Below are 23,554 nucleotides of genomic sequence, written 5' to 3'. Positions count from 1 at the left end.
TGTTCATTTATTTATTAGGCTGTGTGCCTCTGTGTGGTAGACAGGATCGTAAAAATACGGTAAATATTAGGAATGCGGATCCAAAGGGTTCTCTGTGGGCTCGCTCTGACCTCTGCTGGCTGTGTCCCTCCAACGAGTGTGACTCAGTCATTGTGGGATGGGGCGTGGTCCTCACCAGCCTTGTCTTCACGCTTCTCTTGGCTGTCCTGGGCCTCTGCACTATTAGGCTCCACTTTCTTGAGTCCCACAGAAATAGCCAGCCAGAATACTTACTAGAATTGCCCTGAGACCTGGCATTGAGTCCGCATCTCCATTTAGTTAGGTCTCCTGGAATGACTTACAAAAAACTGTCTTTTTCTTCATAAAAATCTACACAGATTGCAACCTATTTATTCACAGTAACTTTTCTTCTTATTATAAAAATATTTTCTAAAAATTTTGACAGCAAACAGTAAAATTCTGTAAAACAATTATCCTTCAATAAAAAATAATTTTAAAAAAGACATAGAAAAAATTTTACACATGCTGTTTATCATCCATGTAAATAAATGTAACCTTGAAAGTGTGGTGTATCTAGAAATCTTGCTGTGCTCTCTCGTTATTACCTTCTTAGAAGATTCTGTTTTCACTGACAGACACTCACACCATCTGAGGAGCGTGAGTTCTGTGGCTTGCATGGTAATCCTTGCACCATCACCTCTGTTGTGTCCAACTGTGCAGGTTAGGAATGCACAGAGCAGCCAAGGGTAGGCATTATGGCAGTTGTGATTTTCTTTCTTTAAAGGCACTGCTTCTAATATTTTACCACCAAGAATATGTTTGCTGTAGCTTTTTTCGTAGATTTTCTTTTTTTATTGGATTAAGAAAGTTCTCTTCAGTTCCTCTTTTCTAAGAGCTTTTGTTCTGTGTGTTTTCGAAATTTTATCTACTGCTTTTTCCATATTTAATGTGACGATAACTTTTTTCCTCTTTTACTGTTAAACATGATCAACGACATTTAAAAATCTGATATTTTTAAACCACCTTGGGATATCCAGAATGAACACATTTTGGTTATGATATATCAGCTTTTGTTTTCCTTTAAACATCATTGAGTTTTGTTTGCCAAAAATTGACTTAGAATTTCCATATGTGATTTTATGAGCTTGTCCTGCAGCTTTTCTTTCTCAGCTTCTCATGTTTTTTTCAGAGACTTTCCGATGTAGACCATTTTAAAGTCTTTATTGAATTTGTTACAATAATGCCTCTGTTTTATGTTTTGGTTTTTTGGTATGCAGATCTTAGGTCCCCAACCAGGAATCAAATCTGCACCCCCCACATGGGAAGGCGAAGTCTTCTACTATGATTGATAAAGGCTTGAGAAAGAACTCAAGAAAAGAAGAAGAGATGGAGAAATTGGAAAACATGAAATAAATGAAATGGGATCACTGAATGTGAAATAGAAAGAGTGAAACAAGCTAGACAAAAGATCATCAAATAGTCCAGTTGTTTTAAAACATGGCTGCTCATTAGAAACATATCTGGAGTTTTGGAGAAAATTTTAAAATCCAGATGCATAGCAGAATTATCTTGGAATTTTTTGAAAAATACAAATGCCCAGGTATTGCTTTTTTTTCTTGGAAGGCTGTCTTAGCCACTGAGCCACCAGGGAAACCCTTTCATCTGGTTTTGGAAACAAAGTGACACTAACTTCAAGATAAGTCTGTGAATTACATTTATAATTAGACCTGTAGATGCCTTGACAGTTTGGTGGCACTTGCTGTTAGAAGAATCTGAACGTTTCTGTGGTATAAACTGTACCTACTGACACACTTTCCTTAGGGCTGTGAGATGTTTCGGATTTCCTATTATTCTGATAGCAGGTTTTTTTGTAGTTGTTGCATGCGCACATTTGCAGGCAATTCTGGCATGCTGTTGCTCACAGTACTCCCTGTTGTTTAAAACCCTGCTGTGCCCGTGGTGTGTCCTTCTTGTGTTTCCAGTACGGCTGGCTGCGCCCTCTCCTCTATCCTGGCCCCTCTTTCTGCAGATCACCTATTTTATGAGGCAGGTTGAGGACCAGCACATGGCCGTCGGCCTCGGCTCCTGCTGCCTCATTTCCTGTTTCATGAGCGCCTCTTCCCCTTCAGTACTTCCCTCCCTCCAATTTGGGGGTGTTTACTCTGCTGCCGTCTTCTGCTTCCTTTGGGCTCTCATTCGTTACTTCTTGGCTCTTGTCTTTTCTGTTTAAGTCTGTTCTCCAAGCCCTGCTTCACTGTGGGCCACGAGTTCTGTTGCATCTTCATATTCATGCAGGTCTTGGGATTTCCAACGACCTGTTTCCCTTTGTCCATTGGCCCGTGGCTCCAATGGTCTGTGGGGGTCTGCTCTTCAAAAGGTAGGTACCAGCTTCGCTTTTCCTTGTGAAGTTTCATGATACTCTAATGAGGAAGATTTTCTTTAAACAAACAAATGGGTGTGTGCATGTGTGTGTGCAGACACGCACACTCACACACACACATGAACAGAAGCACCCTTTATAGGTATCAAAGTCGCTCCACGTTGGGCGGGCCTGACGGTGAGGAAGACCTGTCCCTGCCACCAGACACATTCCTGAGGGAGGATCCTGAGGAGGAGGGGCAGGAGTCCTGTTTTATGCCAAAAATATGGCTTCTTACTTTTTTTAAAAAAAATCTACACCACCTTCTGTGTAGGGCTCCCTGAATGAGGGCTCATGTTAGTGCTTCATGCCAATAATGCAATCATGGATCCGAGATGCCAAAAGCACCAAGACCACGATGCAAAGAAACCAAGGGGATTCATGGAAAACTGTGCTATCCTGCACAGCTTCTAGAATCAGACTTCCCATAACCAGAGTGATTAAAAATCTTCCCAAGTAACTGAACTTTTAAAAAAATCCACTATGACAGGAGTAAACAAAAGCTATAAAACTAAGAAAATTGATTTTATTTGGAAAAAAAATCAAGCTTATTTTTAAAGGCAGAGTATAACATGCCCTTGGTGGAATTTGAGACTTTCTTTGGAGAAAATCTGCTTTTAAGAGACATTAAGGTCAGAGCACAGTGGTCCATATTTACATAGAAAAGATTCAAAATGCCCAAATGAACAATAAAAAGCTTATGAACAGAATAATGAAATCATTATAAAACGTATTTCCTATGCTTGTAATGAGGGCAAGTTTAGAAACTTCAATTATCTTGTCCATTTCAATATTTAGAAAATCCAACAAGTTTGCCTTAAATTACAGACTAACCGTTGGTAAAATTTCAATAAACCAAAAAGAGATGCTTCTGATTTTGAGGAATACAAAAAAGCCAGAGCAACTTAAAAAAATCCATTTGTATTTTATGTGTTGTGTTAGCCAAATCTTTAAACATATCTATAAAAAAAAAAAAAGAAATTCAAGAGCTTCGCTGGTGGGGTGGCAGTGAAGAATCCTTCTGCCAATGCAGGAGACTTGGGTTTAATCCCTGGGTCAAGAAGATCCCCTGGAGGAGGATATGGCAACCCACTCCAGGATTCTTGCCTGGAGAACCCCATGGACAGAGGAGGCTGGCGGGCTACAGTCCATGGGGTCACAAAGAGTCAGATATGACTCAGCAGCCAAACAACAACATAAAATCTGTACAACTTAAAGCTGTCTGTTTGCTCATTTTCATCTCTGAGGTGTTGAAGGATACTTGGTCTTTCCTGAAACCCAGTTCCCACGAGCATCCTTATTGTCTGTGTCCTACTGTGTCAGGACAGCTCATTTTTACTGCAATACCTCTTAGAATAGCAAAATAGATTCACGTGATTCCCTGGATATACAGCTCAGGGCAAAAAGCCTCTGAATAGACTCTTAGAGCCGCTCACTGTCAACAGGCTGCAAGATGTGCTCACATTGTCTGCAAACACTCAGGGTCCCCAGTTCGGGACCTGCTCGGGGATTTGCCACTCAGGTGGGGGAAGGGGCAGCTGCCCTGAAACAGGAGAGAGATGCTGTGGTCCATCCGCTCTCCTTTACCTCTAGGCTGTACATGCCGGGGCTAAAGTCCAGAACTGTTTCCAGAATACAGAGAGAAAGTGGAATCAGAGTCAGCTTGAACAAAAGTGGGCATAGAACCTAGGCTCTATTTTGACTTTCACCCCAAAAATGCTCTTTTCCATACCCAGTTGAAACAATTCCAATGTATTCACTGTGTATCCTTTTGTTTGTGTTCGTAAAATGTGCATTGTTTTGCGTGCCTGTAATCAGTTGCATCCTGGGAGATACATAATTCTTGTCTCTGACTCTTTTTACTCAGATATAGTTTTTAAAACTTTACACCTATTGTATCAAACATGTGGGTCTAGCATGGATGGTTATCTGCCATTAGTGATCCCATGCATGCCCCAGAACCCCAGTACCCTCAGCTAAGAAACCAGGATAATTCCTGTGCCAGTAAGGCTGCAATAGGATTACATGAGGTGACATATGAAAAAGAACAGGGCACCTAATAGCAGATAATATCTTGAATATAAAATTTGTACTCAAGCATCTTTATTGCCATAAAGGAAAGAATTGGACACCCCTGGATGAGGGTTTAGGTATGCCCCCTCTGCTGCCAGTGAGGGAAGGGGAATTCTCCCCAGACAGCCCAAGAACTTAGGTTTACATGCCATTTTTTGATAGAATTCAGTGCTGCAATTTAAGTTGGCACATCATTTCTTCAAGCTAGAAGTTTCTGGAAAGCATCACTTGTGTATGCATGCTCCGGAAGCCTGGTGCCCATAGGAGCACAGGGCCAGGCTGTGTGTGGGGCCACTGGATTGTGCCAGGTGGGAAGGACACCCCAGCAACGGAGACCCACGGAAATGACTCTTTAAAGGCTCTCAGTAATTGATGAAACTTTGAAAAGTTGCAAGGATATGGAAAAACACCAACTTTAAAATGTAAACAGCTTATTTTAAACAAATTCAAAATCCATGTGGCCCACAGGAAACCATCTCCGTTGTGCACATGCCTGTCTCGGGGCCTTTGCACTGACTACCTCTCCCCCTGGCCCTCAGGATGCTCACTGCCTGGACCCTCCTCATGTGCCCACTTTCAGATACCATGTCACCAAACATAGACAGGCATGGAGAACAGACCATATGAAAACCCAGGGAGAAGACGGCCATCTACACACCGAGGAGAGAGGTCTCAGGGGGAACCAGCCCTTCTCACACCTTGACCTTGGACTTCCAGCCTCCAGAATTAGATTTCTATTGTTTAAACTGCCCAGTGTATGGTTGTTTGTTATGGCAGACCTAGAAAGGCAATGTAATCACAGGGCCAAAAATAGTAGATGTTAGTAATTACTATGTTAAAACACAAATCCTTCCAGATCAAATTCCATCAATCAATGTTCATATTATCATTATGATATCGTGGGATGAACCCCTGTGTTTAGGAGAGACCTGATTCTCCCGGATGGATGATATCACCTCAAAACCTGTAACGATCATTCTGTTCAGGACCCTACCAACTCAGGAGAGAGGAGGCATATCCTCTATTATAATTTAAATCTTTACTCATTTGTTTATTTAGCCTTTCATACTAGCTGGTAGGAAGCTCCTTAAGTATTGATCCCCACCCTTCAAATTCCCCATTTCCGAAGGATAACTAATTGCCCTTCTCTGTGGCAACTTATCAAATACTGTGGACTACTCCTGTGTCTTGTGGCTCATGTTCAGGTTTCTCCTACAGATTCCTGGCCCGCAGCTCTGCCTTCCCTTCTCTAACTGACTGAGCCTCCTCCCCTTTGCCATTGCCCCTCTGTGGGCTGGTGTCTGAACCGGACACAGGAAGAACCCTTCGGAGACACAGTTACTCCCAGCCCCAGGCTCTGGCTGCATCTTCACCCAGCGTCCATGGCAGCCTCGGCCATCACACCAGGCTCCAAGAGAAGCCCCTGATGAAGCACGTCTTCTCTTATCCTTAACTCGCTCCCTGGCTTTCTGGACACAGGGGTGAAATGCTGCTTTCGTCGTATTCACCCTTATCCCATCTCAACATCCGGGTCATACACGAGTGGTCCCTGACAGATTCCGTCTCAACATCCGGGTCATATACGAGTGGTCCCTGACAGATCCCGTCTCAACATCCAGGTCATATACGAGTGGTCCCTGACAGATCCCGTCTCAACATCCGGGTCATACACGAGTGGTCCCTGACAGATCCCGTCTCAACATCCGGGTCACACATCATTGGCCCTGACCGCTGCAGTCTCCGCATCTGGAAGACGGGGCCGCGATGTCAGTGTCCGCCTTGCAGGGCGACCTGCGGGGCCAGTGACTTCGGCTAATTAGTGTGTTGATGGAGCTGCATCTACCGGGACTCACTGAGCATCCATTTCTGACATTATTTTACCCAGGAAACGAGTAAAACACCACGGCTTATCACGAGACCATCTGGAGTCATCTCATTCCTTCCCCCATCAGCCATCAGCTGATCTGTCCAGGCTGATTTTGTGGCTTTTCTCAGTCAAAGGGCTCACTGGCCACTGAAGACCCCTTAGCTGCTAGTTAACCTGCTCTGAGGCCAGCCCTTCCCCCAGAACAGAGGCCTTTGGGATACACATGGGGACTCACATTGACTCCATGCCAGTTGGGTACTCTGGAGCCACAATCCATCCACCAACTCCTTCAGATAGCATGTGTGTGTGTGTGTGTGTGTGTGTGTGTGTTAGTGGCTCAGTAGTATCCGACCCCTGGACTGTAGCACACCAGGCTCCTCTGTCCATGGAATTCTCTAGACAAGAATACTGGAGTTGGCCATTTTTACCTAGGGGTGTGATTGCCGGTTTGATTGCTCTCTCTCCTTTTGACACTCCCTTTTATCCCCAGGTCACATCTATCTCCTGCCTCCCTCTTCTCTTCTCTACTTGACTCTGTGAATCTCTCTGGGTGTTCAATTCCAGAAAAGTAAACGACCCAATCAAAAAATGGGCCAAAGAACTAAACAGACATTTCTCCAAAGAAGACATACAGATGGCTAACAAACACATGAAAAGATGCTCAACATCACTCATTATCAGAGAAATGCAAATCAAAACCACAATGAGGTACCATCTCATGCTGGTCAGAATGGCTGCTATCTATCCAAAAGCCTACAAGCAATAAATGCTGGAGAGGGTGTGGAGAAAAGGGAACCCTCTTACACTGTTGGTGGGAATGCAAACTAGTGCAGTCACTATGGAGAACAGCGTGGAGATTCCTTAGAAAACTGGAAATAGAACTGACATATGACCCAGAAATCCCACTGCTGGGCATACACACCGAGGAAACCAGAATTGAAAGAGACACATGTACCCCAAAGTTCATCACAGCACTGTTACAATTAGCTAGGACATGGAAGCAACCTAGATATCTTTCAGCAGACGAATGGATAAGAAAGCTGTGGTATATATACACAATGGAATATTACTCAGCTATTAAAAAGAATTCATTTGAATCAGTTCTAATGAGGTGGATGAAACCAGAACCTATCATACAGAGTGAAGTAAGTCAGAAAGAAAAACACCAATACAGTATATTAATGCATCTATATGGAATTTAGAAAGATGGTAACGATAACTCTATATGTGAGATAGCAAAAGGGACACAGATGTAAAGAACAGTCTTTTGGACTCTGTGGGAGAAGGCAAGGGTGGGATGATTTGAGAGAATAGCATTGAAACATGTATATTATCATATGTGAAACAAATCACCAGCCCAGGTTGGATGCATGAGACAGGGTGCTCAGGTGCACTGGGATGACCCAGAGGGATGGGATGGGGAGGGAGGTGGGAGGGGGGTTCAGGATGGGGGACACATGTACACCCATGGCTGATTCTTGTCAACATATGGCAAAAATCATTACAATACTGTAAAGTAATTAGCCTCCAATTAAAATTAATTAATTAATTAAAAAATACTGGAGTCGGTAGCCATTCTCTTCTCTAGGGGATCTTCCTGACCCAGGGATTGAACCCAGATCTGCTGCAGTGCAGGCAGATTCTTTACTGTCTGAGCTGCCAGGGAAGCCCCTGGACAGTGTTTGCACCTGATCAAATACCCCAGCAGAAAAGAATTTCATCTCAACCCAATTTAAAGTTAGAGAAAGGGGAGTTTTGACATGCTATACAAACTATCCCCAAAGTGTTCTCCTTTAGGTAAAATAGGCAAACACAACCACAAGAATACTAACATTCATAAAAGCTATAGCTTTTAAAAGTTCTTATTAGCATTTCTGACAAACTTTAGCCCAAATACAAATGGGTTTTAAAATCATGTATCAGAGTTTGGGGCTAAGACTGACAAAAAAGGAAATTTGATTTAAACAGACCTAAAAGTGGCTCAGTGGTAAAGAATTTGCCTGCCAATGCAAGAGAGGCAGTTTCAATTCCCAGACTGGGAAGATCCCGTGGAGAAGGAAACAGCAATGCACTCCAGTATTCTTGCCTTAGAAATCCCATGAACAGAGGAGCCTGGCGGGCTACAGTCCATGGGCTCTCAAAGAGTCAGACATGACTTAGTGACTAAACAATGAAAAGCACTGAGTGCAGCTTATCTTTAATTTTTTTCCCCACTTGGTTATTTTTTTTTTTCCTTTATTTTCTTATTTTATTTTTTTTTTCCAGTGGGTTTTGTCATACATTGATATGAATCAGCCATAGAGTTACACGCATTCCCCATCCTGGTCCCCCATCCCACCTCCCTCTCTACCCGATTCCCCTGGGTCTTCCCAGCCCACCAGGCCCGAGCACTTGACTCATGCCTCCCACCTGGGCTGGTGGTCTGTTTCACCACAGATAATATACATGCTGTTCTTTCAAAACATCCCACCCTCACCTTCTCCCACAGAGTTCAAAAGTCTCTGTTCTGTACTTCTGCATCTCTTCTTCTGCCCTGCATATAGGGCCATCGTTACCATCTTTCTAAATTCCGTATATATGTGCTAGTATATTGTAATGTTCTTTATCTTTCTGGCTTACTTCACTCTGTATAATGGGCTCCAGTTTCATTCATCTCATTAGAACTGATTCAAATGAATTCTTTTTGACGGCTGAGTAATATTCCATGGTGTATATGTACCACAGCTTCCTTATCCATTCATCTGCTGATGGGCATCTAGGTTGCTTCCATGTCCTGGCTATTATAAACAGTGCTGTGATGAACATTGGGGTGCACGTGTCTCTTTCAGATCTGGATTTCTCAGTGTGTATGCCCAGAAGTGGTATTGCTGGGTCATATGGCAGTTCTATTTCCAGTTTTTTAAGAAATCCCCACACTGTTTTCCATAGTGGCTGTACTAGTTTGCATTCCCACCAACAGTGTAAGAGGGTTCCCTTTTCTCCACACCCTCTCCAGCATTTATTGCTTGTAGACTTTTGGATAGCAGTCATCCTGACTGGCGTGTAATGGTACCTCATTGTGGTTTTGATTTGCATTTCTCTGATAATGAGTGATGTGGAGCATCTTTTCATGTGTTTGTTAGCCATCTGTATGTCTTCTTTGGAGAAATGTCTGTTTAGTTCTTTGGCCCATTTTTTGATTGGGTCATTTATTTTTCCAGAATTGAGTTTCAGGAGTTGCTTGTATATTTTTGAGATTAATCCTTTGTCTGTTTCCTCATTTGCTATTATTTTCTCCCAATCTGAGGGCTGTCTTTTCACCTTACTTATAGTTTCCTTTGTTGTGCAAAAGCTTTTAATTTTCATTAAGTCCCATTTGTTTATTTTTGCTTTTATTTCCAATATTCTGGGAGGTGGGTCATAGAAGATCTTGCTGTGATTTATGTCGGAGAGTGTTTTGCCTATGTTCTCTTCTAGGAGTTTTATAGTTTCTGGTCTTACATTTAGATCTTTAATCCATTTTGAGTTTATTTTTGTGTATGGTGTTAGAAAGTGTTCTAGTTTCATTCTTTTACAAGTGGTTGACCAGTTTTCCCAGCACCACTTGTTAAAGAGATTGTCTTTTTTCCATTGTATATCCTTGCCTCCTTTGTCAAAGATAAGGTGTCCATAGGTTCGTGGATTTATCTCTGGGCTTTCTATTCTGTTCCATTGATTTATATTTCTGTCTTTGTGCCAGTACCATACTGTCTTGATGACTGTGGCTTTGTAGTAGAGTCTGAAGTCAGGCAGGGTGATTCCTCCAGTTCCATTCTTCTTTCTCAAGATTACTTTGGCTATTCGAGGTTTTTTGTATTTCCATACAAATTGTGAAATTATTTGTTCTAGTTCTGTGAAAAGTACCGTTGGTAACTTGATAGGGATTGCATTGAATCTATAGATTGCTTTGGGTAGAATAGCCATTTTGACAATATTGATTCTTCCAATCCATGAACACGGTATGTTTCTCCATCTGTTTGTGTCCTCTTTGATTGCTTTCATCAATGTTTTATAGTTTTCTATGTACAGGTCTTTTGTTTCTTTAGGTATATATACTCCTAAGTATTTTATTCTTTTTGTTGCAATGGTGAATGGTATTGTTTCCTTAATTTCTCTTTCTGTTTTTTCATTGTTAGTATATAGGAATGCAAGGGATTTCTGTGTGTTAATTTTATATCCTGCAACTTTACTATATTCATTGATTAGCTCTAGTAATTTTCTGGAAGAGTCTTTAGGGTTTTCTATGTAGAGGATCATGTCATCTGCAAACAGCGAGAGTTTCACTTCTTCTTTTCCTATCTGGATTCCTTTTACATCTTTTTCTGCTCTGATTGCTGTGGCCAAAACTTCCAACACTATGTTGAATAGTAGTGGTGAGAGTGGGCATCCTTGTCTTGTTCCTGATTTCAGAGGAAATGCTTTCAATTTTTCACCATTGAGGGTGATGCTTGCTGTGGGTTTGTCATATATAGCTTTTATTATGTTGAGGTATGTTCCTTCTATTCCTGCTTTCTGGAGAGTTTTAATCATAAATGAGTGTTGAATTTTGTCAAAGGCTTTCTCTGCATCTATTGAGATAATCATATGGTTTTTATCTTCCAATTTGTTAATATGGTGTATTACGTTGATTGATTTGCGGATATTAAAGAATGCTTGCATTCCAAGAGACCCACCTCAAAATCAGAGACACATACAGACTAAAAGTGAAGGACTGGAAAAAAATATTTCATGCAAACGGAGAGCAAAAGAAAGCAGGAGTCGCAATACTCATATCAGATAAAATAGACTTTCAAATAAAGGATGTGAAAAGAGACAAAGAAGGACACTACATAATGATCAAAGGATCAATCCAAGAAGAAGATATAACAATTATAAATATATATGAACCCAACATAGGCGCACCACAATATGTATGGCAAACGCTAACGAGTATGAAAGAGGAAATTAATAGTAACACAATAATAGTGGGAGACTTTAATACCCCACTCACAACTATGGATAGATCAACTAAACAGAAAATCAATAAGGAAACACAAACCTTAAATGATACAATGGACCAGCTAGACCTAATTGATATCTATAGGACATTTCACCCCAAAACAATCAACTTCACCTTTTTCTCAAGTGCACACGGAACCTTCTCCAGAATAGATCACATCCTGGGCCATAAATCTAGTCTTGGAAAATTCAAAAAAATTGAAATCATTCCAGTCATCTTTTCTGACCACGGTGCAGTAAGATTAGATCTCAATTACAGGGAAAAAATTGTTAAAAATTCCAACATATGGAGGCTAAATAACACACTTCTGAATAACCAACAAATCATAGAAGAAATCGAAAAAGAAATCAAAATATGTATAGAAATAAATGAAAATGAAAACACAACAACCCAAAACCTATGGGACACTGTAAAAGCAGTGCTAAGGGGAAGGTTCATAGCATTACAGGCTTACATCAAGAAACAAGAAAAAAGCCAAATAAATAACCTAACTCTACACCTAAAGCAATTAGAGAAGGAAGAAATGAAGAACCCCAGGGTTAGCAGAAGGAAAGAAATCTTAAAAATTAGGGCAGAAATAAATGCAAAAGAAACTAAAGAGACCATAGCAAAAATCAACAAAGCTAAAAGCTGGTTTTTTGAAAAAATAAACAAAATTGACAAACCATTAGCAAGACTCATTAAGAAACAAAGAGAGAAGAACCAAATTAACAAAATAAGAAATGAAAAGGGTGAGATCACAACAGACAACACTGAAATCCAAAGGATCATAAGAGACTACTACCAGCAGCTCTATGCGAATAAAATGGACAACTTGGATGAAATGGACAAATTCTTAGAAAAGTATAACTTTCCAAAACTGAACCGGGAAGAAATAGAAGATCTTAACAGAACCATCACAAGCAAGGAAATCGAAACTGTAATCAAAAATCTTCCAGCAAACAAAAGCCCAGGACCAGATGGCTTCACAGCTGAATTCTACCAAAAATTTAGAGAAGAGCTAGCACCTATCTTACTCAAACTCTTCCAGAAAATTGCAGATGAAGGTAAACTTCCAAACTCATTGTATGAGGCCACCATCACCCTAACTCCACAACCAGACAAAGATGCCACAAAAAAAGAAAACTACAGGCTAATATCACTGATGAACATAGATGCAAAACTCCTTAACAAAATTTTAGCAAACAGAATCCAACAACATATTAAAAAAATCATACACCATGACCAAGTGGGCAGCTTATCTTTAGAAAGATAAGTTAAGGTGAGCTTGGGGAACTGACTTCAGTTGCTTTCCTCAGCTTTTTAAGGTGGAAATCCATTCCTTTAATTATGCAATAAACAATTTTGCACAAAATTCGTGCAAAACTACTAGATCTAAGGATTCTTTAACCAACTTTTTAACTCTCATAAACTAAGAAGCACTACTTTCTAGTGATCCCATTCTACTCCGGTCTTCATAATTTCTTTAAACATCATCAGTGCAGTGAAATGTCATCCCCTTTAATTTCTGAATTCTTTTTTCTTGCTCTAAATATAACCAGTGTGCTGACGGTATAGCTATTAAGAATTTCCAGGGAACTTCTTAGAAAATAGAACTACTTTTCTTTTTGCTTAGCAAATGCTTTTAAGCATTTAGACTTAGATTTATTAAACATTTAAGAATAAAAACACAAAAGCAAATGAAATACAAATATGTACTAAGGTTAATTTGTATTGTTTCATTGTTGTTGTTAACACTAGGTAAATTAGATCAGATATTTTCTCTGTTAAACTTCTCTTGTGCCAATATGTTTTAGATGACAGCATACGACAGGGTAAGATTTAGCAAGAACTCTACCCACTGTGCAGAAATGCAGGCAGGTAGTGTTTTATGTGCTTCCCCAGCAACATCACCTCACCTGCCAGGTGTCTTTCATACACACTTGTCTAAGAAGCAGGGTAATTGCAGGGCAATTGACATCTAATGAACAGGGAAACTCACCACATGGCAGAGCAGTCAAAATTCACCAAGAGCCACTTGTGGGGATTAAAGTTAAACGAATCTGCAAACTGCCAAGGAATAAAAACAACAAAAAGAAAACACTTCAGTCATTAATGCTTAGCTAAAAACAAGACCTCATGCATAGTAATTAACAGTTTGTATTCTCAAGTAAAAGCAGTCTGACCAGTCAGACAGAATGGGAATCAGGTGAAACTGTGGGGCTGGGGCTCCTGGGCACTTGGGCAGCTTCCCCACCTACCTGAGCCCATTTCATTCATTTCAAATCCTATCTCACGAGACATGAAGCTAATGTGTCTGATTCTGGGCTGAGGCACACAGGGAGGAAATGCACTTTGGAGCCAGAGGATCTGGGTTGGCACCTGGGCACCGCTGCTTCCCCGTGTGCCTGGCTGGGAGTCCTGCTTCATGGGAAAGTCATGAGGCAACAGCCGTGGACGCCTCAGCGCAGGTCCTGAGGGTGATGCAGAAACCGTCTGGTGCAAATCCTGTAACCGCTCTGTGGTTGTAGGGCCTGCCACACAGGTGGGGAGCCATGTGATGGAAAAAGTGGCTATGATCTTGAGCAGCTCTGGTTAAGTCCAGAGAACTGGTAAGAGAGCATCCATTGGGTGGGGCTTATAAAATGACATCACAGGCAGCCCTAAACCAGGCTCCCCTCATAGAGGGGAGAGGAGGGACTCACTGAGCTGGTAGGGATGTGCCTTGGGGCACCCTGCAGGGGGCACCCACAGAACCAGAGCGAGACTGTGGTCCCCTGGGCATAAAAGGTACCAGGCTGTCAGCTGAAAAAAAAGCACAACCTAAAAGCTGAGAGGTATACTTTATATTGACAGACTTTCCCAGGACTTCAAGCCCAGAAGACAGCATCTCAGGTCACTCCGAGGGACTGCCCTGAAGAGGGAAGGGGGACGCCAAGCTACATAGGGGTTTTAGCAACAAATACCATGTAGTTGGAACATCAGAAGATTACTGTCAATTAAAGAAAACCAAGGGCTTCCCTGGTGGTTTAGTGGTAAAGAATCTGCCTGTAATGCAGGAGCCGCAGGAGATGAGGGTTTGATCCCTGGGTCAAGAAGGCCCCCTGGAAGAGTGCATGGCAACCCACTCCAGTGTTCTTGCCTGGAGAATGCCATGGACAGAGGAACCTGACAGGCTACAGTCTATAGGGTTGCAAAGAGTCGAACACAAGTGAAGTGACTTATCACACAGGCCAAGGAAACCACATATGTCAAGTTAAGGAATTTAGGGCTTTTCTTTGTGTGGAAAGATGCATGAGTCTGGGCTCATTGAAATCATTACCTTGATGGGAATCTCAGCTACCTGGGGCCGGTGTGCTGGGCATTTCTATCCTGAGTCCCCACAAGGCTCACTTTCAGGGGCGGCTGTGAGGTGATGTCTGGATGGCTGCAACACCCTTTATTTCTGAAGTGGCAGCAGCATTTTTCTATGGGAATTTATGTGAGGGATTGGAATTAGACAATATCTAAGGCCTTCCTAAAAATATATGCAAAAATAAATGTGTTAATCCTAACTTGGTGTAGGGCTATCACATTTGGATCAAGGGATGCATTTCAGGGACCTTGGATAATATAAAACATGCAGAATTTCAAAAGCAGAATTTCCAAGACCGACCCTGACAAAGGTCATGGGACATTTCTATCATCCATGAGGATGCCCACCCCCAAGAAGCAACACAAACACTTTACAGTTCAGTGGGCTCTCCTGCTTTGACACTGGTGAATCCCAATTCATTTTTGAGGAAAGTCATAGTTCTACTTTTCCACATAAAATGAGATGTTATTCATATTTTATGTTGTATGCTTTCAATTTTGCATAGTCCAAAGTCACATAAAATTTATCCACACTTCACACTACTAGACTATTTGACAATCAGAATTTTAATTCACAGGTGCTATGGCAGAAAATTAGAGTGACTCAGCTTAGAAAATATCATAACTAATATACAGCAATCAGGATCAGCCCATTTTTCATTGAATTGGATGGTTCTTTTACCAATATGGATGTAATAGAGCAACAACTGTTCTTGTTTATCTAAATATTTTCTTCTTCGTTCTAAAGACACTATCCACATTCATTATACTCGAAACAGTGAGAGGGTCTCTGGACACCAGTGGTAACAACTGCCAACAACTGGCTCTAGGGTCACTCGTCAAGTTCAAGCGTCAACCTGTTTTCAAGTAGGACAAATGAGATTTCAGCCACCAAGACTGACTCGGGCAGTCTGTGTTTTCGCTGACTTGTCAGAGCACGTGCCTCTGGCTTGTCCTATGACTGAGTGACAGGACCTGAGTCCTGAGGTCATGTGCCTGCATCTATAATTGGAGCGGACTGATGACAGCGGCCGGCCGAGACCCCAGTTGGGAGGAATCTCCTAGGGGGAAACTTCAGAGTCTCCCTGAGGCTTTGGGACATCTCTCCTCCATCCTGACGAGGGAGGAGGAGGCAGGAGAACACCGGGGCCAGGAGGGGCCGGACGGCAGACACTGGATCTGCTGATGGCCACCTCACCCCTCCACCCACTCCAGGGCGCAGATTCATCTCCCTCCAGGTTCCAATAAAAAGCAAAGCTGAGAAAGAGGCAGGAAATGACAACAAGTTTCATTTGTTGATAATAAGAAACAAAAGGTGAAAGAAGGGCTTTGTTTGCTAGGAATTTTATTAGTTCCCTCCTGGGGGCTGATCTCTTTAAACCCTCTTTCATTACCCACAGGGATGTTTCTTCCTGCTGATGGAGAGGAAGGCGCTTATCAGCAGGGCTGGGCCGGGTAGACAGGATATTACAGTCCCTTATCTGCCAGCTGAGCGGCCAGCCCCCCCAGCCCAGGGACCATAGGAGGTTGGATGGCATTACTCATTGTTGGGTATGAAATCCTATCTGATACTGATAGGAACTCACTGCAGAGAGATGGGTGGAGTGCTGCCCCACCACTGTGGTGGTCTGACAATTAGACACCACCTCAGGAAAGTGAAACTTTGAGTTGTTGGCTCCTGGGGAAGAGAAGAGTGTAGTGGGAACAGATCGTGAAATTCTACACTAGACACTCAGAAAAGACCAGGCCTTGGGAGGGGCACATACATCCCGAGGGATGCTTTGCCCTTGGTCTCTTGAGGCCCCAGGGGAGGGAGACATTCCCAGTGATATGATCATCACACATAGGACCCCAACAACAAGTATTTACATGGTGGAAAGATTTCTTCATTTCCCAGCACCAAACACCCACCCAACTAACTATCAGCCATGAACTACAGGAGTCAGTGTGAGCACCCTGTTACCAGAATTTCTCCCGTACTTTCACCCCTTCCCAAGATTTCCAGAGGCCTCCATGTACCCTCGAGGATTGATCCAAGCACTTGCACACATTCAGAGATCAATAAGTAATTACTGAACGAATGAATGAGTGAATGGATGGATGTGATGGAGGCATAAACCAGAATGCATCTTCATTCATTAGTGACAAAAGGATTACTTATTTCAAAGATGAGAATTTTGTATTATATACCACTGATATCTACTTTTCTAGTATTATGGCGTTATAAGAATTCAAATCACTCATTAGAAAATTGATTGGCAGCAGACAACAGATCAGAGAGAGGCTTGGAGGGACAGTCTCTCCAGGTTGTAGTGAGTGGGAAATGAGAATAACTTGTACTGTGTGCATAGCTTGCTGTGTGTAGGTGCTGCTTCTCAGCTCTTTAAATATGATTAACGCTTCTGATTTTTATAATAACCCCTCAAAGGAGGTTTGATTATGAAATCCACTTTGTGAGGTGTGGCGAGGTTACTAGCCTGCCCAAGGGGACATGGCTGGTCCTGGCGCAAAGCCAGGATGCAAAACCAGCTGTTCCAGCCCAAGACAACACCCTTAATTCCTGCACCACTGAGGCCATGGTCTCAAGAAACCCCTGCCTCTGAGCATGAAGTCGTTACTGACAGCCTGCTGCTCTGGGCCCTTCGCTGCATGTACATCTGAGACCCTGGCAAGAAGGAGCCTTCTGCCCTGGGAGCTGCTGACGGTGAAAACCTGCTTGGGTCTGAAATAATTTATCAGGATCTGTCCCTAAGATAATCTTCGTGTGTTAAGTCTGCACCCTGGAGAAGCAGACCATCAGCTAACCATTTTGATCGCTGTTTCTCAAAAGAATCAGATGTTTTAGGAGGCATTACAGGCCATATATTCCAAGTTCCGAGCATGCATGGGACATTTAAATGTACTGATACATTTAAATGTATCTCTATGAACATGAACATGAACATGCTCGCTCCATCTCTATGAACGTGAACATCATGCTCAGTTGCATGATCAGAACACGACTGTGAGATTGACTTAGACTGAATGGAATGGTGGGTTGGTTTTTAAAAACTACCCATTGATCTGAAATGCATTAAGATTTTTATTTTCTTCCTAAATATTTCCCCATCATCTTATGAACTAAAAATCTACCCTATCATGGCAGCTCTGCCCATGATATCAGGTGCGCTGATATCAGAAGCTCAGATCTGTAGACTGAGAAATAGTACAAACATCAGGCGTGTCTTCTGTGAGAAGACAGGTTTTGGAACCAGGAAGGTTCTCACCCCCTGTCACAGGGAGGTGTAACTTCTAATCAGCACAGAAATGGGTATGGAAATCACTTGCTGAAACGAACCACAGTAGTGAAAAATAAAAGTATCACATCCTTATAAAGACAAATCACTGACCACCGTGTGCCTTTTAAAAATGATTTCCTGCCCATTGAGCTCAAGCAGACACTGAGTATCTTTAACTGACTCACTTTGCTATACAGCAGAATCTAACACGACAGTGTAAAGCAACTACCCCCCCAATAAAAATATTAATAAGTAAATAAATAAAAGTGATCTTGCTGAAGAGCACACTCACCTCCACGCCGTTCAGAAGATGCCGAAACTCAGGGCAGATGAAGGCACTGCCCGCGTAGGCGGCGTCCACATGCAGCCACAAGCCCTCCTCGTGACCTGAAGCCCAGAAACGACCTGTGAGTCCTGGAGGGTGTCCCCGAGCTGGAGTCAAGCACCTGTCCCATCCCGGCACCTTTTGAACATGGTCTGTGTTTGTTGGTCTGAGGCCTGCATCCCTGACAGGCGGTGATGCTGAGGCAGCAGCCCTTCACTGTTGCTGGCCCGACAGCGCCAGGCACGGGGACCAGTACGCAGCACACGCATGGAGGCGAGGGGAGCACCTGGACTTTCGGAGTAGACCCTCAGGCCCAGCAGAGCCCCATGAGACCAGCATTCCCCACCCTCATCCCGCTGTCCACACCCACTCCAGGTATGCACTCTGCCCTGCTCTCCCCGCCTCACTCGCTGCGAGCTTTCTTTCCAATTCTCTGGGCTCTGAAGCCCTTCCCACAAGCATCTCTTGAGGTTGGGACCACCCACAGTCCCCGCTGGTCTCTCTGCCCCCCTCCATCCCCACAGGAAGTTCAGGCACCTATTTTATGCTTCCTAATCTTCTCAGCTCCTTTCATGAGTGTGAATCTTGGGTTCCAGCCACACAAGAAGGGCCTCACAGGACAGGAACCTTCTAGCATTGAGTTGGGGGAGAGTCCTGTCTGAACGTGCTCCCTCGATTCGGGTGCATCTGGGTTCAAATCCCTCCCCCAGGTGCCAGCAGCCGTGTGGCCTTACTGCCATGCTGCATGCTCGCTCTGCTCTCAGTAAATGGAGATAAAACAGCACTCAGACCCTGAGGGATAAACCAGATGGCACTCACACTGTACCCATCATGACAGTAGGACAGACCTGGCGAGGAATGACGTGATCACTGTGATTATTCCCAGCCTCAGCACTGGGGGTGTCCCATAGCTGTGAAACACGCAAGCAGGAGAGGTGGTGGGTCTAGATCAAGGGGTGGGCTCCTTCCCTTACGGGGGCAGATGCAGCCCCAGGAGACCTGGATCAGCGCACCCTTGCAGGGGCTGGTCAGGACCCGCCAATGCATCCGTGCAGGTGAATAGATTCTCAGTTCACTTTTGCCTGCGTGATGCTGGTTCATCACACACAATGCTATGAGAGTGAGGAACACTTCTGAATTCTGCTGATAAAAGATGGAAGAGACATTTCAAAGCCGTGATTCAGTTTGATCTTCAGGATGGAAGGAACGAAAGCCCTCAGTTGGATTAAGCTCAAATGTGTCCTGGGACAATGATAATTAACACAGGGTCACACTGGGCGAGGCCTAAAATGCCTCACACAGACCAGCCTGCTCCTGGGTGCCCCAGAGCCCCCCATAAGGAGGCTGTGTGCCAGAAAGGGCACGAAGCCTTAGGAGAAATGGGGTCATGAAAGGGCACAAGGGCCAGCACCACTGCAGAACGTTGTCATCGGTCGTTGCTAAAGCTCAGCTCTACTGAGGGAGGGAGAAGCTTCAGAAACGCGTACAGGATGGACACAAAATCTCAGAGCAAGCTTGGGTCCTCCGTGGGGCTGTGGAGGCCGCTGTCAGAGAACTGCATTTTCTGTTAGAGGTACTTGGGTAGAGCCTGACAGATGCCAGGGTCTGTGTCCAGCTCAGGCAGACAAGGTAAGAAGGAATACAGCCGCGAAGGCGGGAGGAGGGGGATGGAGTTTGGGGACCCCTCAGCCCTCACCCCGTGAGAAAGATGCTTGTCGCACAGTGAAACCACAGCCCCTTCCCTTAGCTGGGCCTCGCCTGGGAAGACAGAGGAGAGATCTGACCCATACCCCAAGGAATGATGCCAGCCCCCAAGGCTGTGTCACTCCAGAGGATACAGGGGATCTCAGAGGGAGCAGTGGGTGGGGAAAGGCAGAGGGGCCTCTGGTGGGAAGGGGGTCCCCAGAAAGACGGCTGCAGAGAGAACTAGCTTCACCCCAAGGAGCTCTGGCCTTTACCCTTGACTCTGGGGAGTGGACGGCTGTGTCTGCTAGGACTCATCCCCCACACAGTGTAATAGCAGGGCTGACAACGAGGGCTTTGGGTCATTTCACATCAGTTCTGAGTCCTGGAGGACTGGGAACTAAAAGTATTCACTGGCTCTCCCGGAGGGGCCAGGAAATGTAGGCAGCCTACTGCCAGCCTGTGACAGCCCAGGGACACACCCTGACTGGTTGTGACATGTATTGCAGTTTTGCAAGATGTTACCATCAGAACAAACTGGGAAAAGTACACAGAGGTTGTCTATTATGTGACTCTGTTGTTCATTTGCTAAATCAAGTCTGATTCTTTGCGACCCCATGGACTGCAGCACACCAGGCTTCCCTGTCCACCACCAACTCCTGGAGTTTACTCAAACTCAAGTCCATTGAGTCAGTGATGCCATCCAGCCATCTCATCCTCTGTCGTCCCCTTCTCCACTTGCCTTCAATCTTTCCCAGCATCAGGGTCTTTTCCAACAAGTTGACTCTTCACATCAGGTGGCCAAAGTATTGGAGCTTCAACTTCAGCAACAGTCCTTCCAATGAATACTCAGGGTTGATTCCCTTTAGGATTGAATGATTTGATCTCCTTGTTGTCCAAGGAACTCTCAAGAGTCTTCTCCAGCACCACAGTTCAAAAGCATCAATTCTTCAGCACTCAGCCTTTTTTATGGTCCAGTTCTCACATCTACAGATGACTAGTGGTAAAAGCACAGCTTTGGCTAGATGGACCTTTGTTGGCAAAGTGATGTCTCTGCTTTTTAATATGTTGTCTAGGTTTATCATAGCTTTCCCTGCAAGGAGCAAGCATCTTTTAATTTCATGACTGCAGTCACTGTCCACAGTGATTTTGGAGCCCAAGAAAATAAAATCTGTCACTGTTTCCACTTTATCCCTTTCTCTATGTGATGAAATGATTGAACCAGATGCATGTGGCTCTATCATTATCTTAATAAATATTTCAATTGAAAAAGGAAAAGACTAAACATAAACTCCTGTAAAAGGAACTTCTGGATACCCTTGCTGAGTGGATTCCCAATGGGGTTCTCCTCTCTCCACGAGGAAAGGAAGAGCCAAGGCTACCACCGCCACATCCTGAGTCTTACATGTGATTGACTGACAGCACAACCTGCCTCCTAGCCTCTTCAAGTACTGAGAATATCTGTAGGAGTCAGGGGTTCCAGAGACCCCATGGCTGGAACACAGCAGTTGCACGCCCCAGGACCAGGCCCACCCAGCACCCAGATGAGGCAGCCTGGACAGAGAGCTTTCTGCTCCGGCCACAAGGGAGGAGGCAGCCTCTGTCCTTCTCGAGCCCCTGCTGCCTGCGTGTTTCCTTCCAAGGCTTCCATGGCCCCACGGACAGAAGCAGCAGCCCTCTGGAAGTGTCCGCTGCATCCTCACCAGCCATTCCATCTTGCCTGCCCTGGATCCCCTCCCCAACCCCCTTCCCAGGGACCTCCGTGTCAGCTTCCCACCTTCATACCTTCTGCCTGTCTGCCTTCAACTTTCTGCTTTCTGTTTCTTATCCTTTTCTCAACAAAATCTACCAGGAATTCCCACTGACCACTCCAAGATGACCAACTGAAAGAGTCTCACTGGCAAATTGTTTCAAAAGAAACTGAACAGAAAGTGTCTTTCCTGGGACTTCCCTGGTGATCCAGTGCCTAAGACTCTGTGCTCCCAATGCAGGGACTATCCCTGGTCAGGGAACCAGATTCCACATGCTGTAAATAGAGAGTTCACATGGGACTTCCCTGACCATCCAGTGGTTCAGAATCCACCTGCCAATGCAGGGAACATGGGTTCAACCCCTGGTCCAGGAAGATCCCACATGCTATGGACCAACTAAGCCCGGGGGCCACAGCTACTGAGCCCCAAGGCCCCTGGAGCCCGTGCTCTGAAACAAGAGCAACCCCCGCCAGGAGAACCACGTGCCCAGCAACTGAAGAGAGGCCCTGCCGGCTGCGGCTGGAGCAAGTCTGTGCACAGCAGTGAAGAACCAGCATGGCTCCAGTGAAAGAATCAAGTTTTAAAAAGAGTCTATATTCTGAGAACAAAGATCCCACATGCCTCAATGAGGACTGAAGATCCCATGTGATATAACTAAGACTTGGAGCAGCCAAACACATACATAAATAAGTAAATATTGTTTTTTTAAAAAGCACCTTTCCTAAAGCAGCAGTTGGGAGAAAACCAGGTTCTGATAAGCCTCTTGGTCAAATACTGGCCAAGATGACTAATCTCAATTATTTTAATGGTTTCGTCTGATCACACTACAGAACAAGGTTGACCTGGTCTTGCCCAAAGTTGAAGAATGCTAAATATTTGGTGACAAGCAAGAAAACGACACTCAGAGGAGGGCAAGCAGGTAAAAGGTGCTCATTCACTGTGAAGACACCACCCATGGTTAATAAGAGCCTTGCCAATAATAAATAGAATCGTCCAAATTGCCCTCATGCATAAGCCTGGGCAGTGAGTGGAGGGTAGTGGTGCTCACTGGATCCCTCGGTCCCCCGGGGAACAGCCTCTATGTTTGGCACCAACAGCCCCTCAATGATGCAGCTCTTCCCACAGCCCCAGGCCTGGGAGCCCCAGGACAGGAGAGCAGCCGGTGCTGCGGGGCAGGGTCCTGTGGGCTGTGCCCCCTGGGGCTCTCAGCCCTCTAATCTGATAGCCGTGGACTGCCATCAGCTGGCCAGGGGCCCGGATGTCCAGTTCCCAGCCTGACATCTGAATCCAGTGGCCCAGCGCCTTGGCCCAGGATCAGGGTGTGCAGCTCATGAAGCCACACCTATGGCCACAGCCAGCTTGTCCCTCCTCCCTGGCCCCCAACCCTGGCCTTGCGCCTCTGACTCCAGCCAGCGGGGGGACAGACATCTGCCATGGTCACGGCTGGGGACCCAGCGCCCGTGGGGACAGGCCAGGAGTGCCCGCAGCCACCTGGTGGGCCAGCCAACAGCTCCACATCTCCTGGATCCCGAGCGCTCCTCCCACCCTCCTGCCTCGCACCCTCTCTGTGTGTTAACTCAGTCACTCAGAATCCCATCTGTTCACAATGACAAGTGCTTCTGACTGCACTTTGCAGACGGGGGCAGAGCTCAGAACGGAAGCCACAGGGCTGGGCTGCAGCACTGCTGCTGTGATTGCGGCCGGCTCGGCGCACGCCACCCAGCCATCACTCAGGTGGGGGGAGATGGTCCACTCCTGCATCCCCTGAGTGTGGTCCACAGGTGGACCCAGGTGAGGAGAGTTGAGAA

At 44.8% G+C, this 23,554-nt stretch overlaps 1 protein-coding gene across 1 annotated transcript in view; it reads right to left on the bottom strand.

Annotated features, from left to right (window-relative positions):
* DDC (dopa decarboxylase) overlaps positions 1–23,554 on the bottom strand; it is an 89,380-nt gene that overhangs the window by 19,257 nt on the left and 46,569 nt on the right. Inside the window, exons 8-9 of the mRNA XM_065939068.1 lie at positions 18,280–18,374; positions 13,358–13,425 (exon numbers count right to left, since the gene is read on the bottom strand). Coding sequence (XP_065795140.1) covers positions 13,358–13,425; positions 18,280–18,374 — 163 coding nt within the window. The remainder of the gene's footprint in view (positions 1–13,357; positions 13,426–18,279; positions 18,375–23,554) is intronic.

Source organism: Muntiacus reevesi, chromosome 6, assembly GCF_963930625.1.
Source record: "Muntiacus reevesi chromosome 6, mMunRee1.1, whole genome shotgun sequence".
NCBI lineage: Eukaryota > Metazoa > Chordata > Mammalia > Artiodactyla > Cervidae > Muntiacus > Muntiacus reevesi.
This window is presented reverse-complemented; position numbering and strand designations above follow the sequence as displayed.